Below are 19,684 nucleotides of genomic sequence, written 5' to 3' on the forward strand. Positions count from 1 at the left end.
TATATGTTTTGTTAGGTTGTGGGAGTGTGTATGTTCAAGAACATGCAAATATTACACACATATAAACATTTAATGCATTTCCTGTAATGCAATATAAGGAAACTTTCGCTGTATCATTAGGTGAATATAATAAGTACGCTCTAGGTTCAATAAGACCGAAACGGTCTATTTTCCTAAGAGCTGTGTCCATTGAGACTTAATCAAAATGCCCTAAATTACAACATATCAAAATTTGAGCATATTTGACTGAAAGCCATTTCCCATTGATTTAATGTGAGGTTCTATTTTAAAAGCGCAAGCATGTCTGTTTCAAGTAATTGCCAAAGGTATAGTCCTGTTTTCAAACAATATTTTTTTTATATTTCTCTGTTCTAAAGCTTATAAAGATTTAGCGATTTTAAAATTATTTTGCATGTCTAATCCTATAATACAAGAACGACCTTCAAGTCTCTTTTATCTAACTCCAGGCATTCAAAATGTGATTCTTAAAATATTAAAAGTTGACACTGAAACACTGACAGAAATTGATAAATATTGTATTTTATGTTTGAACGAAATGTCTTTAAAAGCACATTTATTTTGTAATTTAACGAGAGAGTTGTAGATTTTCAAGATATGGGGTTAGATACATGGTGTTTGCTGGGATGTACATGTATACTGAACACTGTATATACTTGAAATGTCGTTATAATACTAGTTATATATAGAGGTATATGCCAATTTTGGAAACAACTATCGGCATATTTTTTCAAATTTTGCTATTGATAGTTCTTATTTATTAAATATTTTACACACAAAGCTATAATAGGTTTAAGAAATATTGATTTGAAAGTTCACATGTGTTACCTCAAAGTTCTAATTTTGTAAAGCTGTCTTAATTATTACGTATCAATATTTAGAAATAGTACTTTGAAAATAACAATAAAAAATATGAAATTCAGACAGCTATTGATAACAATATTTCTGTTAATATGGGAATAGATAATTACGAATATTGCAATATGCCAATAACTGAAGAAAATACATTTACGTATATTTGAATATTTATTAAAACGTTGTTTTGTAAAACATACATGTCAAACGTGTAAATTACTTATAGAAAAAATTGTAATTTATACATTTTAAAATTATTTAGCTATTTCAGAACATATAATAATAATTAAAAAATACATTTAGCCATTTGCATATTCCAAGTTCTCTATTTCTACAGTATATATTTAAGAAATGCGTTCAAAGTTTTTAAAACTTTTATTATAAAGCAACCTAACATAGTGTAAAATTTTACAAACATTCTTTTAAAATAAAATTTTCTTATGCATGTTCGAATTTTTCTAGAGCTTATTTAATTAAAATTTATATTAGGATCCGTTTATTTTATACTGAAAAATTTATCAACTGAAATTTCAAAGAACAAAGAAAATGTAATAAAATAATGTTAATTCTGTAATACAATTAAAAATTTATTAGTTTTTATAATATGAAGCTTGTTAACTATATAATTACGTATTATGATTTATATAATTAATTACAAATATGCATGTAAATTATATAATTAACTGAAAATATACATGTTAACCAATAATTCAAATAAATCACTCGCACATTAACAACATGGCGGATGGTTAATGCTAATGACAAAAAGCCTAATTTAAATTTACTGAAGGAAGAAGAGAATATCAATTTATCAAATAAAGTAAAACATTTTAATGTTTCAATTATAGGAATCAAAATAGTGAAATGTTATTTATATGACAGAATATAAGTAATCAACTGACCTCTTCACTAACTCTAACATTCCCTGGACAAAGGAGATTTTTGGGAACGTAATCTGGGAGCTCCTTATGTGTAAGTACTGGTTCGATTTGATCTTCCCAAGGTAACTTTATACGATGTGTACATATCAGCACTCATTCTCCTCTTAATGTATTATATCTTATATGTTGATAATCTGCAAGACAATTAAAAATTCCATTAAGAAAATTGTTATTAGACATATATTGTGGAAAATACTGTTATATATATCTAATCAACTGGGTCAAACGCTGATGATGTGGCATTATCTTTGATAGATCTTTTGTTCCATGTGTGTCTCGTGATCCATCACCTATCACAAATTTGGAATTGGACGATCCATTCTTTAGGATATTTCTGATATTGTCAAAGAAAGTTAGGAAATATGCTGTACTTATATATCAGTTTACGCTAAAGCTGCTAAATTATATAATAGATTAGATTTTTTATCATCATTTCCCTTACGGAAAGAAACTACAGCCAGTATATATTTTATTACATAATCCTATCTCTGCATAACGTTTTAGACTAAATATGAAATATTTAATTATAATACAGAACATTATCGGTACTATCTTCATTTTCAAAAGATTAATATACAATTTCTAAATATATATACATATACTTCTCTATCCATATTAACAAAATGGTTAGCTGTTACAATATTATCGTTATTTGATATTATAGGGAAGGCTCGCTCGTCACGTAAGGATCATCGATCTTGACGAACGTTTATAATAATATTCGCCGAATGAAAGAGCGTATTCTTTCTTCATGCTTATCTGAAGTCAAATGTAAGACGATATATCGTGGGGACAGCGATTGGAGTATATTATCGATATCAATCACTACACCCACCACCTTCTCGCTATTGTCGTTGCGCAACAACAATATATGTATACGTTACACTTAAATATAAAATTAACTTAAATAAAAGTAAAAAAACACTACAAATTGTAATTTTTCCTAAATATTATAATTAAGATTTAATTATTATTATGCAAATTTAAATATTATGCTTTTAAAAATATACTAATTTTTTAATGTAAAAAGATTTTTTTTAAAGCGTATTGGTCAAGCGAGGATTTTTACACATTACATTTTAAAATTTCAAATTTTATGTTCATAAATATTTATTTTATTACATTTATAGTTTTTTATATTTTTATATTTATAAATTTCATTTTTATAACAGCATGCTTGTAAATATATCAACTCCTGGTAGGAGAAAATTAATGTTAATAAATTAACAATAAATAAATAACGTCACGCATTTTAAACTTGCCAACCCGAGATTCGAGATTCGAAATCAACCGAATCCACCGCTCGAAGTTTGCCGAAGATACCGAAGTGACGAGCGCGTATGGCTCCTGCGCACATGACGCGGAAATGTTTGCCGCGCAGTAAGAAGGGATGCTGTAGCCAATCAACGTTCCGATTTTCATTAGAAGAAGAAGTTTATTGGCTGCCGCGTCCTCTCTTCCGCGCGACAAGCGTTTCAGCGTCCTGTGCGCAGGAGCCAATAGACCAATAGACTTCGAGCCGGGTTTCACGTTTCACGTCGTCTTTCCTTTTTTTTGATGAACGTTGCGTGCTCGCGAGATCTCGGTCATTTGCCGGCAGAACGTACGTGCGTCAGTGAGTCAGTAAACGTAATTGTGAATAAGCAATTATAAAGAATAAAGGTTGTTGTTGTTGCCCGGGAATCACAACGAACGGACGTAAATTTCGCCAATAGAGGCAGTGTCGCGCGACAGCGCGTGACCGGTGAAACACCGAAGGCGCCCTGAGTGACTATTACGTCTTAGCACGTTAACGCGAATTTGCTTCGCAATTAAATTCAGTATAGATCTTTTGCCGGGAGAACGTCGTAGCGGACATATCGCGAGGCGGTTTTTCTAACGCCCTGACACTTAATCCGTGTGATACGTTTGTGAGCTACTATAAGGACTCGAAATAGCGATTGTGATTAAGGACAAAGAAAAGTCACTTGCCGGGAAAAACAATTAGTACCGAATCGCGAGATATCTTACAACGTGTTACCAGTCGACTTACGTCGAATCACATACAGGTATTCGTTACAATTGCGTGTTGATACGCGACATTGCGAATAACTTTCCGAGTATTCCGCGAGTCGTTATACGAAACGTTTGAGTGTACGAGTGCGAATATGGTAACTGTAGGAGCGAGTGAGAGAGATGATTCATAATACGTTATTCTATATTGTAAGTGAATACCTCGGTGAATACGGTATAAGTCGTTTAAATCTTTCCTCCTTTTGCACCGCACTGCTATTCCGGGTGTCGTTGATATCTGACAGTGAATTAATAACAATTCTCTGTTGTGCAGAATAACTACCGGAGGAATACCTTACCTGTTACCTGTTACTGAGAACAATCGATACTCATACGGGTTTAAGCCAATTCTGGTGGAACGAGCAGCCGAGTCTAAGACGTCGGTGCCTGTAACAAAGGAAGAAAAGGTTATCAATCAGAGGGATCCTTCTTGACAGTGAAATCAAGTGGCAACCATAAGGAGTGAAGAAAAGCTAGCGTTTATCCCCACTCCACCTCACTGTAAAGCCAGCGAAGAACAGCTAACGCTATCGCCTCTATCTTTTTCATGGAGCGAAGAAAAGCTGGCGTATTACCCCTACTTCACGCAATGCAAAGTGGCATTGAAAAGCAGAGCTAACGCTACTTAACCTAGAAGAAGAAGAACTACGTATAATAAAAATGGAGTACTCCAATTATTATAGACAGTACATCGCGTACGTTGAATATTACAGACGTACAGTGGCAGCTACAGTTGCAGCAGAGGTTGTAAGGAGACGACGCATAGCCGCTATAGCTGCTATGTATTTAATGAAAAAAAAAGAAGATACGCGAAGAAAAGGTTTTGGGTAGCACCCATTTTCGAAAATCGTGATAAACATAGTTTTTTCTTTGCGTCGGTCCCGAAGTTAATATTGGAGGACATACGATTCCACAATTACTTTCGGATGACCGCAACTCAGTTGGAAGAATTGTTGGGCATGGTTGGACCAAGACGTCGTGTTTTCGGCGTTCGGCGTTGCTTCGCTAAAAGTTCAACTGTGTTGAACTTTTAGCGAAGCAACGCCGAGTGAATCAAGTTTGTTTGTTTTTTATAACATCTCTCTCCTTCGTTCGGTCATAACTTTAGTTCAAAAACTCAGACTTAACTAATTTAAAATTCACGTTTCGAAAAATACAATATAAATTTACATCCCTCAGCATATTGCAGTCCAACAGAACTGGCCTGTTTTTGTGCTTTTGACCTGCCTATGTTTGACCTTTCTCTATGTCACTTTCAATATTATTTAAAAACATATTAGCATAGCTTTTTTAGCTTATTTAGACATGTGCCAAGAAGATATTTCTTTATTTGTGCCATATTAAGTAAACATTCTACTACTGGAATAACTATATCTCGTTAGAGAAGTTCATACAGAGAAGGTTTATACATAAAAGCAAACTGATTTTTACCAGCCAAAACTTTTATTATCTACTTCTAAATATAAAGAGGAATTTATAACAAAATACAAAAATGAAGAAACAAGCAAGAGAACTGTATCCCCAAGTTCTAACTCAGCTTGAAAAGGCAGTATCAGAGGATAATATTGATAGCTTCAAAAAATTAAGCAATTTAATTGACAACAAAAGTAATGCAGAAGATCAAATAACTTCGAGAGATTATTACGATAGTATCAGCAACCCTGTTAGAAGCACTAATTTAATTATCTTAGCTTGTAAACATAATAAAGTAAGAATTTTAGAGTATCTATTTGATAGTGATAGTAGAATTCTAAATAATCTGTCTATTGTTAGTAGAAGAAATACTATACTGCCAAATGATAAGGATGAAACTTGCCATAATGCATTTTATTATGCTATACGTTCGTGCAATGTTGAGCTTCTTAATACACTTATTAATAAATGGCCAGGTAATTATTTTGCTGTTTATTTAGGAGAATTGAATACAATACTTTCAAAGGCTTATGAAGAATTAAAATTAAAGGATGTACCTTTATCAGACGAAATGGAAATTTTTGTTGAAAATAAGTTAATAAACCTCCGTTTCTTCTCTAATATTTCTCGAAAAGATCAGAATGTGAAGAACCTTAATAACATCAAAGAACGGATTGAATTAACACTTCAAAACATTAACTTGCTAAAGACAGATTACTCACACATGGAAAAAATAGATAAAAGGATTTTATTTATAGCAAAATCTGTTGCCCAAAATATTCATATATTGAAGCGGCAGTTAAGATCAACCTATGATAGATTACCTTGGGAAGAAATAGAGTTTTGCTTAGTCAGTTTTGTTTCCTCTCACACAAAACGACAAGAAATTAATCTATATTATAATGCTACGCTGAATAAAAGCAAAATACTAAATCATTTAGAAAACTTTGCAAAGAAACTTGAAAATGAAAAAGATAGTATAGGAAGTGTAAATATTGGTAAATTAACTGATTTTCCAAAGTTAGAACGCGAGAAAGTTGTTGCAGAGATTATTGGCAGCTATCCTCAATTTGAAGAGTTGTATGACGATTATCAACAAATTAGGGATATCCATTCTTTAATGAAAATAAGTGATTATATAAAGTTGGCGTTATCAGCTGATCCTAAAGAAAGGGAAGGACAGTTAATTATTACAAGGGTTTTACAGGTTATCGGTGAGCATTTAAAAAACACATTAGAATCACCTAAGTTATCTAATACTACAAGTGAGCTTTTGCTATTATCGTTACCAAAAAACACAAGAGAAATAATTATAGATTTACGTAATTCACTATCACATGCTTATTCACTCTCTAAGAGAACAGAAATTGAGGAAAACACAGATGTTAGTTTTTTTATCGGTGTTCAAAATGATACTAAAAGAATCGATATTGTAATTACTGATATTCTCTACAGTAAGAAAATTAAAACGCTCAGAATGCTTCTAAAACGAATGGCTGATAGCGAAAGCTTAGGTGAGATAAAAGAAATTGCTGAAATATTTAGTAATGTTAAATTGGATGAAATGATACAGGAAAATTTTAAAATGATGGAACACGAGAAGCTTGAAAAACTTATTAAAGAATTAAGTGATAATATAACTGACAAGACGAATTATGAAATGGAGTTGTTTAATAAAATTAATGACATAATCAAATCTGCAGAAACTCAATCAGAAAATATCAGAACTGATTATGTCACTGGATATTCAATAATGAAGGGTTTAATCAACTTGTTGAGTGAAAAATTTACGTTTGACCACAATGTTGTTAGAGGAATAAAACATTTAGCTAATCGAATATTAGAGATAAAAATAGAGTCTCATAGTCTTAAAGAAATTGTTGAGTTGTCAATGAAAATTTCTCGTAGTGTAAAGTCAAGAATACAACCTGAAAATATTGATAAACTAAACAAATTAATTTGCGAAATTTTTTTTTATATTCCTGAATTTTTAACAAGTGATATCAAATGGATTAAGAATTTAAAAGAAAAATTGAATGAAAAAGATTCGTTTATTTCTACATATAAACAAGGAAAGACTTACGATATAACAGAAGAAGAATATAATAACCAGCTTACCGTGAAGCTGTCCGAACTAAAAAGTATTTTAAATAATAACGCATTGAGTGGCCAATTAATTGAAAAATTACCTTTCTATAAGAATGACAAAAAATTGCAATCATTAGTAGAAATGCTTGTTCTAGATATAATGTCAATTTTAGGTAGCTCAGAGCATTACTCGGAAAATAATTTACTTTCTTTAGACGATAACACTCCTTTGTTAACTGGAAAATGTTTACGTAATCATTTAGCGCATGATAATGCTTTAGTTGACATTTTGTTGTCTGATCCTTCAATAGCAGTTGTTTTGAACGCTAAAAAACTTACTGGAGGAAATATAATAAAAAGCAAGGAAAAAATTGGCAAATTAGTAAGCGATAATTCTTTCAAGTTGAGGGAGAAATACGATCAAGACTTAGATATTATTAGAAATCAAGAAAGAATGTTCGCTGCTTTGGAAGAAGGAAATCTAGAAAGCTTAAAGGATTGTTTAAGAAAAGGAGCAGATATTAATTCCAGAGATGTTAATTCATGGACCACGTTACATTTTGCTGTTAAGGGACCTAGTCTAGAAGTTACAAAATTTGTTCTTGATCAAAATTTGAGTGTTAATTTGAAAGATATTAATGGTCGAAGCCCATTGCATGTCGCTGCTGCGCATGGAAGGAAAGGCAATGTAGAATTTCTTATAAAAGAAGCAGGTTTATATGTTGATGAGCTAGATACTAATGGCAAAACACCACTACATGTTGCTGCTCAAAATGGTCACAAGGGTACTGTTGAGGTTTTATTAAAGAATGAAGCAAATACCTTTACCCAAGATAAAAATAGTTTATCACCTTTACACCATGCTATATGTAATAATCACATCGATGTAGTCAAGATTCTATTGAAAAACGATACAAAGATTGATTTTAATGAAACTATGGGTGGCCTTACCGCGTTGCACGCAGCTGCAGAGAGTGGTCATCTAGAGTTAGTTAATTTCTTGGTTCAAAATAAAGCAGATGTTAACGCTAGAAATGATGACTATTGGACACCGTTACATGTAGCGATATTAAACGGCCATCTGGAAGTAGTAAATGCTTTAATTCTTAAAGGAGCTGATATTAACGCTAGAGACTTAAGTGGTCGTACACCATTACATTATGCAGTAGAAACCGATCAAGAGTCGATAGCGAATATTCTATTGAAACATGGAGCTAATGTTAATGCTGTCATCAAATTCTGCAATAGTACACCTTTGCTCTGTGCAGCGAAAGATGGGCATGAGGGAATTGTTAAAGCTCTACTGAAAAATAAAGCCGACGCTAGTATTGCCTCTGTTACAAGTTATACTCCATTGCATCTTGCTGCCGAGAATGGTCATCTAGGAATAGTAGCTGCTCTACTTAATTATGGTGTTGACATTCATGCTAAAGCTCAAAATAACGTTACACCATTGTACTGCTCAGCAGAAGGTGGTCATAAGGAAGTTGCTGAACTTTTGATAAAAAATGGAGCAGAAATTAATGCCAAAGACAATAATAATTTAACACCACTGCATGTAGCTGCTCTAAATGGCCACGAGAACATTATTGATTTTTTAATTAAAAAAAAAGCTAAGGTTGATGCAATAACTGATGACGGTAGTACACCATTGCATCTAGCTGCTCTGAGAGGCCACAAAGGCATTATTGATTTCCTAATAAAAAATAAAGCTGAGGTTAATGCTAAAACTTATGACGGTATTACACCATTACTTCTAGCTGCTTTGAACGGCTGTGAAGATGCTGTTATTTCACTAATAAGAAATGGAGCAAAAGTCAATACTAAAGCTAATGATTGGTCTACACCGTTACGCGTCGCTGTTGTAGAAGGCCACAAAAATATTGTTAACCTTCTAATAAAAAATAAAGCCCAAGTTAATGTAAGAGATTTTGCAGGTTATACACCATTACATTCAGCCGTGGAAGCAGGTCATAAAGAAATCGTTGAGATTCTGGCAGCAAACGGAGCCAATGTTAATGTCAAAGGTAACAATATGACGCCATTGCTTTCTGCTATAAAATATAATCGCAAAGAAATCGTTGGAGTTCTTATATCAAATGGAGTTGATGTTTATGCAGAAGGCATTATTAGACCTTTATCACTAGCAGTTCTTGCTGGATACAGTGATATTGTAGAAATTTTGCTAGAAAAAACCTATGTTAATATGAAAGATCCTGAAATTGCTGAACTATTGCATTTAGCTGCTAGTAAAGGTCGTAAGGATGTGGTAAAGGTTCTGATGACAAGAGGAGCTGATGTTGATGCCATAACTGTTAATAATCTAACACCATTATGTTTTGCAACACGTGAGGGTTATGATGAAATTGTTGAGATTTTAATAGCAGGTGGAGCTAACGTCAATGTTAAATCTACAGAAAATGTTACACCATTACATTTGGCAGCAGTAAATGGTCATGGTAAGGTTGTAAAAGTTTTACTAGATAATAAGGCAAATATTAATGTTAAGGATAATAACAATAAAACACCTGTGGAATTAGCGGTGACATATGGTCATTTACAAGTAGTTAAATTGTTATTGCAGTACGAGAAAACGGATATGGATGCTAAAGATAACGATAATTGGACGATATTGCATATTGCTTCACAAGAAAGTAACTTAGAGATGGTAAAATATCTAGTAGATAAGGGATGTGATGTTAATGCTAAGAATGACTTTGGCTCAAAACCTGTACACATTGCAGCTACAGAAGGTTATAAGGATACCGTAGAATTTTTTCTTAGTAAGGGGTTAAGTATTAATGACCGTGATGCATTTAATCAGACATTATTACATTATGCTGCATCAAATGGTCAGTTAGAAGTTGCGAAGTATTTAATATCACAAGGCGCTGACATTAATGCTAAAGATGCTAATGGCGCAACTCCTATGCATGTTGCAGCTGATTTCGGTTATAAAGACTTTATTGAAGTTTTATTTAAAAATGGCGCAGTATATAACGCTGTTGACAATTCTTTAAGAAGACCGTTAGAAATGTCTCATGACGAAAACGTTATAAATCTATTAACATTAACTGAGAATTTGTTTGCGGCTGTAAAACGTAATGGTTCTTTAGAAGTTGAGAATTACATTAAAGCAGGGGCGATCGTTAACGCCAAAAATGCTAATGGGACATCATTACATTATGCTGCGTGGAAAGGCTATGACAGGATTGTCAATATTCTATTGCAAAATAAAGCTGATCCTAATGCAATTTGTAATAAGGGGTTTACCCCTTTACATTATGCTGCTAAGTTCTCTCACTTAAAAATTGTAAAGCTTTTGTTATCTAACGGTGCAGTATATAATGCTGTTTCTGATAGTGGTAAAACACCATCAGATTTTACTGTAGATAAAAGTATAACTAATTTATTTAAATTACTGAGTGACTCATTTAAACATGTTAAAAATGATAATTCTCAAGTTGTTAATGATCTTAACAAGATAAAGGATATTGATACAGTAAAAGCACTAATGAATGCTTGTGATAAAGAAAAGAAAACGTTAGTAGTTGCTGCAGTGCATAGTAATTTTTCAAAAATCGAACAGTTGAAAGAGGTATCACAAGGTGATGTATCCGCTCAGTTTAACGCAGGTTTAGTGCTTTTTAATCAAGGCGATTATCAAAGGGCTTTAAGTTTCTTCAAGAATGCATATGAAAAAAGAAAAGAAATACTAGGATCAGATAATCCTGGCACTTTAGATATTCAGACATACATAGGTAAAGTATCATACGCACAAGGGGCTTACCAAGAAGCTTTAAATACATTTGAAGAAATTTTCCAGAAACAGATAAAAGTATTAGGTTTGAATGACCAGAATACTTTAAGTACAAGGAGTACAATTGCTGAAGTGTTATATAGGCTGGGGAGGAACGAAGAAGCTTTTAATATTTATAAAGATGTTTGTCCAAAGCAAGAAGAAATGTTAGGACCAAATCATATAGATACATTAGTGACTTACTTTCACATGGCACTCGTATTAGAGGAACAAGGCAAATACGAAGAAGCGTTAAATATCAATAGAAAAGTTTTAGAAAAAAGTAAGGAAATATTAGGTGCAGATCAGCCAATGGTTATGTGTGTTGAAAATAATATAGCAAAGGTATTATCTAACCAGGGTAAGTATGAAGAGGCATTGAAAATTTATGAAGAGGTTTTCAAGAAAAAGGAAGCGGTTTTAGGTATTAATCATATGAGTACTTTGGGGACGTTAAATAACATTGCTGCAATGTTTCTCAAACAAAAAAGATATCAGATAGCCTTGAAAGCCTTTCAAGAAGTTTTTAACATCCAGAAAAATGTTTTAGGACCAAATAATCCTCAGACTTTGCATACTCAATACAACATGGCAAATGTACTTTTTTCTCAATGTAAATTTATTAGTGCACTTAAAGTTTTCAAAGAATGTTTTGATCAACTCAAAACTATTTTTGGCCCTAGTCATTCCACTGTTTTGGATATTTTAAAAAATATAGAACATATTAATTTTTTATATAAGCTTAAAGGGAGTGAACCATCGGAAATTCTCCAGTATCTGCAGAAAGACATTAACATTGCTGCTAGTAATGGTGATATACAAGCTGTTCAGCGCCTATTAAAAGATGGAGCTGATGCCAATGATAAAGACATTGATGGAAGAACACCGTTACATTACGCTGTTAACAGTGGACAGGCAAGTGTTGTGAACTTCTTACTAGAAAACGGAGCTGATGTTACTCAAGTAACTAATAAAGGCAATACACCATTACACACTGCTACTTCTAAAGGTTACAAAGAAATTGTTGAAGTTTTATTACAACGTGTAAGTCATGATAAATTGAACAATTTCATCAATGCTAAAACCGGTGCTAGCGGTGCTACATCGCTTCACGTTGCAGCTAAGAATGGTTTTTTGGATGTTACCAAGTCCTTATTGAAGCGAGGTGCAATTTATAACATTAAAAATAATGAAGGTAAAACACCTCTTGATCTTTCTAAGGACCAAAACGTTAATGACTTACTGAAACTAGTTGAAGAAATGTTTAAAGATGCAAAAAATGGTAATCTTAAAATGATCAGCAAATTAAAAGTTATAAAACCTGATCAGTTTATAGTTGTAACAAATGCTCGTAATAATCAAGGAAATACGTTATTGCAAGTTGCTATAGCTAATAGACACAAGAATGTTGCGATTAAATTGTTAGAAATGCTGAGAAACCCAGACGAAAATAGTAAGTTGTCAATACAAGGAGGGCAATTAAAAGCTTAAAACTTTAAATAACACTATTGAAATATTTATATGTAACCTAAGTCAATGATTTTTATGGATTCAGCATCAGTGGTTTGTTCTCAAAAATTGAATTAAGCCAAATGTTTTTTTTTGTCATGCTGTTCAGTCGTCTTTCTTTTAATAGTTTCGACTGTTATGAGAAAGGCTACGACTATACCGCCTGCATCTTAATCGTAGCATTACGCCCTAAGTTATGCAAGAATTTTTTTATATTTGAACTAATATAGGTTCTATGAAACACATTCAAAAAATTCAAAATTATTTGGTATTATATTATTTGGATTAGTTGAAACTAGACGAATGAACCGTATTGTATCTTCAGTTGCGATCAGATTACATTCTTTCTGTTACAGCTACTTTTCAGATCACTTTCATTTTTCATATTTGAATTTCTAAAATAATAGAAGGTAGTACCTTTTGTATCACTTTGCTTTTTTTTAAGTATATTTTTTTTCTTCTATATTTAGTTTCCAGTTGGCCGTTTTAATATCTTTTTACTGCTGCGTTTTTTAATTGCGTTATAATCAAAATTTTGATCTTCTAATTTGACTGAAAGTGTAAGCAGTTTTCTCTTATTTTGAGGTGTGATAAAAAATAACGTTTATCTTTCATTTTTAGCGTGTGTATGTTTTTTGCGATGGATATAGTTAACTTACGATTATAATACATTATCATAATTGATAACGTGTAAGAATATTGCCACGAGAAACTACATCTGCAATCATAATTTGATTGCGAACACGATAAAAGAATTGATAATCCTCTCACATTTGTTGCGTCATAAATCACCATTGCCATAACGCTAGAAATATCTTTGCACAATTTGTTAGCCAATTACTTTGCTCTTTCTTTGTTTTGACAAAAATAGTGATCGATCCTTTATACTGATATAATTCGGCTAATGTAATAAGTTTGCCATACTTTTCTGACTATGATGCATAAATAATTTTTTGTTTGATTTTTGTATAGTAACTTTATATTCAATAGAAACACTTTCTGGCTGGTTAAGACTTTTCAGCAAGTTTAAATATATCACCAGGAAGAGTCACAGATAACATGAAGGTTTAGATTAAGTTTCTATAAGAAGGTATTTTATGATATATTCTATTCGAATTCCAAAGTTCATGTCGAACATACTATTTGTTTTATCAAACACGAGAGTGTTGATATTTATTGTGAACAAAGTTTTACGTTAAATATAATCTATACATGGTGTCCCTTTTTTTGAACATCTGTGAGCTCCCCTCACACCACACGCACTCACAACAGTAGAAGCAGAGAGGGTTTGGAGTCAGAAAATACTATGGGAGTGACGAACTGTGGGGTCCTTATCTCTGCTGACACACGCACGCACACACACACGCACACAGCAGAGAGGGTTTGGAGTCAAAAAATGCTACGGGAGTGACGAACCGTGGGGTCCTTATCTCTGCTGACAGACACACGCATACATACACACGGGATATGCTACAGACTTTACCTCCCCGTGGTGCATCCTGGGTAACGTTAAAAAAGTCTTAAAAAAAGAAAAAAATAAAGGAATTTTTTCGATTAAATCATCGGTTCGTAAAATTTCCTTCAGACTTCTATAGCGTTTCCATTCAATAGAAACAGTATTGCATCTCATAAATCATTAATTTTATAAAGAAGAAACGTTTCAAGAAAAAGTTGAAGGTCTTTGAGGCGCGGGTAACTATCTAATGAAAAGAATTATGTTTTTATTTAAAAAAATAGGGTTTTCTACTGTAGTGTCACTATTACGAATGCTACAGTTAAATACATATTTTTTGCAAGTTTTCCACATAGGGTCCTTTTTTCGTCAAAGTAGGTGTTGTGGATAATTTTTTAGGTTTGGGCTTGGCCCCGGGCGGAGTTGGAGGCAATGGGCTATTGATTGGCCCAGGCACTCTTTTCGGTCTTTGTTGAAAAGGTCTTCGTTTGGCAGATGTTTTCTTCTGCGTCTTAGGTTTTATAGGTTGTGTTTTCTGATCAGCAAGTTTATTTGTCTTATCATGCTTTAACATGTTTTTTTTCGGTTTCTTTGTGTCGAGCTGAGCCCAATGCTACCAAAATTTAAGTATCCATGGGTGCGATCTCATCAGTAGCTACCTCTTTAGTTGAAGTCGTACCCTACAATTGGATCCCATATGTCCATACTGGTTTTAATATAGTTTTATATATTAGTACTTTGTTTTCAAGTGATAGTTGTGATCTTCTACCTATCAGCCGGTATATCTTATTTAGTTTGAGCCCCAATTGCTTCCGTTTACTGAATATATACTTTTTTTAGGTCAGACGTCGGTCTAAATGCATACTTTGCATCGTTTGCTTGAGGGATTTGTGTCTCATTTAGAGACACAATTTAGGGCAAGTTTCTGTGCGTGTGGTAAAGGTAACATGTGCTGACTTAGTTTTGTTTGCTTTTATACGTCATGGTTTTAACCATTTTTTAACCTTTAGGTTTTCCTGGAGATGATTAGATGCTATGATAGGATCGTTATGTACTGCGAGGATTGCCGTATCGTCAGCAAAAATGGCTGTTGTAACACTCGAGTCTGTTGGTAGATCTGCAGTATATAACAAATACAGGATTGGACCTAAAACGCTTTCCTGTGGAATTCCTGAAGAGATTTTATGAATTTTGGTTATATATAAGCAGACAGTTGTCACGTGACCTTCTTCATCACTTCTATTTCGCTGCACCGTTAATGATGGGATATTCAGTTGAGCAACTTAATAATAATCCCTGGCTTGCTGTTCAAGACGTAGTTGGTGATGCTAATTTTTGGCCAAAATTTATATTACGCAAAATGTATTTTAAAAACGTAAATTATTATTTTCCTACTTACCGACATCATAAAACTTTGAAATTAAATAAAAAAAAAACGAGACATGAGTGACAATTTTCCTTCTCAGAATGTGTTTTACACACAAAAATAAACTATTTCACAAAGTTTCAAGAAAATCGGAGGGGAGAGCGTTATACTAAACATTTACCTAAAGAAATGTCTGTTAGACAAATAACTCAAGGGTTGAGTATAGATATTTCGGTAGATGCTGCTGTATTTTGTACAGCAGACCATCGTGCCAAACTTTATCAAACGCTTGTGAAATATCTAAGAAAGCTGCAGAGCAATTATTTTTTGTTTCCTGAGGTAATTTTGTTGGTAATTCTGTGGATCTGTTCTGTTGTGGCATGTTTACGGCGAAATCCGAATTGATGGTTTGGTATTAGCTGTTTCCTCTCTATTATTGGCATTATCTTTTGTAGGAGCAATTTCTCAAATACTTTCGACAAGATAGGTAACAGGCTGATAGGTCTATATGATTTTGTATTTGTTGAGTCTTTACCAGGTTTTTGGATCATGATTATTTGTGCCACCTTCCATTGAGGGGAGTAAAAGCCTGTTCTTAGTATGGCGTTAAATAGACAGGGAACATGATATGATTACGCAACCTGGAGAGGTTTTTTTTGGGTGTATATCCCGCTATCGGCAAGGTGTTCTGCGTTGACGTATTTCTACACTGGTGTCGTCATTAGGTTCCAAGGTCTGGGGTGCGAGTATTGCTGTAGGTTTCGGAGTCAGACTCATCCACCCTTTTTTTATTTTATACATGAGAACAGGAGAGGATTACAATCAACCGGGGTACCGTTATAGGTCAAAATGTGAGTTTTGGGGGGTAAATATAGAGATCTGTTTCGTATTGACACGGGCAATTCGAGGTAACAATTTTTAGTGGCACGACGAGTAACATCAGTTGGAACGCATTTAATATTGATGGACTGAATGGCCTTATCGAGGTTTTTGTTGGTGGAATATATCACAATGTCGTCTGCGTATAATTTGTATCTTGCAATCAGGATTAATTAGCCGGACGATGTCCTTGATATATATATATTCTGAGATATATATAATATATATATCTCGCCAACAAATGTTCCTGCTTTGCCCTCGGGTGTGGGTGTGGTACTTGATAATACCTCTTGCTCCTAATGAATGCCATGGTTTCTTTGTTACCATGTTATGTATGATGTGGTAGGTACATATTCTCTTGAGCTTGAAGCACTTGCGCTGACTTTGCCTCATTTGCTCTACAACTCCTTCATATGTGGTTGGTTTGGGCTGATCCTGGACAGTCCATGTTAATAGGAGTCTCCTTGTCAGGCTCCTCAACAAAATGACAAGATCCGCAGGTTTCCCTGGGACACACCCTAGGATATGGGATACCTCTGAGAAGGGTGAAAAGCAATAGTCTCGATCTAGATGAGCGATTAAATAAGGTCGAAGGGTTGATAGAGCTGTTTGTGAGTTTAGCAGGGCTATACTATGCTTGTAAGTTTTGCTGAACTCCTTTACTTCTTGAGTGTTGCTGATAACTCATACTTCTTCCGGGTTGACAAACGAGTGACTTCTATAGACGTGACCTTCAGGGTGTAGGTTTGAGGGGTATCTGCCCAATATAAGGCTATCATCCAGGGATTACAAATGTTATAGTTGTTTCTGTAGGGGCTACAATTAGACTATGGGGTGATTGAGCATTTATCTGATACAATGGCGCTTGGATCCTTTTCCCAATCATTGTTCTCTGTCCAGTGGGGATAACCTCCAGTAAACAAATTGGTTATTGCATCAAAGGCTGCTTCGGGGACAGTCCTGAGCTCCCACATGTTTGGGATGGAGACAGTTGCGCATAGGGCCTTCCAGCGTAGCTTTAAATACTCCACATTAGCGTTGGGCTGCGTCTTCTTCTTGATCTCTTTGACCAATGTCATGAGACCACACATGCCAACGAACACTAATATCTGGTCCCCCTCAGCTCGTGCTTGGGCTGCCTGAAGTTGGAGTGCTTCCTCTTCCGTCATGCGGGGTCTGTGTCGCCGAGATATATATATATGTCGGCGACACAGACCCCGCATGACGGAAGAGAAAGCATATATATATATATGGGCTACTTCGCCCGATATAACGGTCATATAACCGGGGCCTTTCATTAAATTGTATGCGAATTTATCGGGTTGCGAATTCATTGAGTGTGAGCTAAGGATATTGCATTTTTTAAAACTTGCCCCTCTCCAATTAGCATTTCTGATCAACAATATTACGAGAAAGGTCTTCGATTTGTGTTTTTAGGTGTTTTTCCACATAGATAAATTTAGAATTAATATAAGTAAAAATATCTAAGTTACTAATTGAAATTTTGGTGAGTTTAGCGAAGAGATTATTTTTATTAATTTCTACATTTAGTAATTTAGGGTGTTTGTGGTGTGTATCAAGGTGTAATCGCAAACATTATATTCGGATTTTTTTTATAAAGTAAAAGTAATTTCTTTAGTTGTCAGAGAGTATACGACAGGATGTTGAATATTTGAGTTAAAGCTCTTAGTAGCCTGACCTTGATATAAAACGTTATAAGAGTGAAAATTATAGTGGAGTTCTCTTATTCTTGTTTCCGCCACTCCAATCCTGTTTTGACAGTCTTGAAGGTTTGTTAAAATTTGTTCACAGGTTTTTTTGGCTGACTTCATGGTTTTTCCTGATCTGTGCTTTGGCCTGCTCTTGTCCTTTCTCTAGTCTTGTTACTCTTATGGATAGATCAGTCATTATGTCTTTTATCTCACGGAGGAGAATTAGTATGTCGTCCTGTCGTGTGGTTCTTTTTGGTTGTTCCATTATCTTTTGGACAGGTTGGGGTATGTGACGGGCTCTTTTTCTTGCTTTTGGTCTGTCTGGATTTTCGTCATCATCTTTTTCCTAGTATATGAGCCTTATGTCTTCTCCTGGTGGTAAGGGGAGGTTCTCCGCATCCATGGGGTTCATAGCTTGCACCCGCTCTTGTGATCATCTCTTCGGATGCGGGTTGTCTCTGACTTAGAGAAGAGCTTGTGCTTTGCGAACTTTCGCTCATCTTTGATTATGATTTGTTGGTCCTAGGTTGGCCGCTAAAGGACACATGGGGCCCAGAATACGTTTGCCCCAACTTCATCGATACATTCATTCTTTGAGAGTGTACATTGGACTCCTGATGCAAGAATTTTTTTTTAAGCGCATTGGCCGAGAGTGGATTTTTATATATTACATTCTTAAATTTCAAATTTTATAAATACAATATTACGAGAAAGGTCTTCGATTTGTGTTTTTAGGTTCTTTTCCACATAGACAAATTTAGAATTAATAGTAAGTAAAAATATCTATGTTACTAACTGAAATTTTGGTGAGTTTAGCGAAGAGATTATTTTTATCAGTTTCTACAATTAGCAATTTAGGGTGTTCGTGGTTTGTATCAAGGTGTAACCGCAAACATTATATTCGGATTTTTTAAATAAAGTAAAAGTAATTTCTTTAGTTGTCAAAGAGTATACGACAGGATATTGAGTATTTAAGTCAAAGATCTTCGTAGCCTGACCTTGATATAAAACGTTATAAAAGTGAAAATTACACATGTCAGTTGGTAATGGGGCCCAGAATACGTTTGCCCCATCTTCATCGATACATTTATTTTTTGGTAGTGTGCATTACACTCCTTATGTAAGAATTTTTTTAAAGCGCATTGGCCGAGAGTGGATTTTTATATATTACATTCTTAAATTTCAAATTTCATAAATACTTATTTTATTATATTTATAGTTTTTAATATTTTTATATTTATAAATTTTATTTTTATAATAGCACAATTGTAAACATATCAAAATATGGCAGAAGAGAATTAATAAATTAACAATAAGTAAACAACGTCGCGCATTGTCAACTCGAGATTCGAAATCAACCGAATCGACCGCTTGAAGTTTGCCGAAATCACCGAAGTGTCGAGCGCATATGGCTCCTGCGCACAAGGCGCGGATACGTTTGCCGCGCAGCAAGAAGGGACGCGGTAGCCAATCAACGTGCCGATTTTCATAAGAAGAAGAAGTTTATTTATTGGCTGTTGCGTCCTCTCTTCCCGCGCGACAACCGTTTCCGCGTCCTGTGCGCAAGAGCCAATAGACCAATAGACTTCGAGCGTGGTT

The 19,684-nt window shown here is 34.2% G+C and overlaps 1 protein-coding gene across 1 annotated transcript; it reads left to right on the plus strand.

Annotated features, from left to right (window-relative positions):
• The first annotated feature begins 5,358 nt into the window (after positions 1-5,358).
• On the plus strand, positions 5,359-12,657 carry LOC139778527 (uncharacterized). Its single transcript, XM_071716484.1, has 2 exons — positions 5,359-11,527; positions 11,591-12,657. Exons 1-2 carry the CDS (start codon positions 5,359-5,361, stop codon positions 12,655-12,657), a joined length of 7,236 nt encoding a protein of 2,411 aa, XP_071572585.1.
• Positions 12,658-19,684: the final 7,027 nt, after the last annotated feature.

The sequence above is a fragment of the Temnothorax nylanderi genome, unplaced genomic scaffold, assembly GCF_030848795.1.
Source record: "Temnothorax nylanderi isolate EJ_2023f unplaced genomic scaffold, tnyl_v1.0 TNYL_tig0186_pilon, whole genome shotgun sequence".
Lineage (NCBI taxonomy): Eukaryota > Metazoa > Arthropoda > Insecta > Hymenoptera > Formicidae > Temnothorax > Temnothorax nylanderi.

Excerpts from the sequence above, each read along its gene's own strand:
- LOC139778527 (XM_071716484.1), top strand. The coding sequence starts at position 5,359 with ATGAAGAAACAAGCAAGAGAACTGTATCCCCAAGTTCTAACTCAGCTT. Across the intron at positions 11,528-11,590 it reads AAAGGTATTATCTAACCAGG|GTATTAATCATATGAGTACT; the intron begins GTAAGTATGAAG and ends AAGCGGTTTTAG.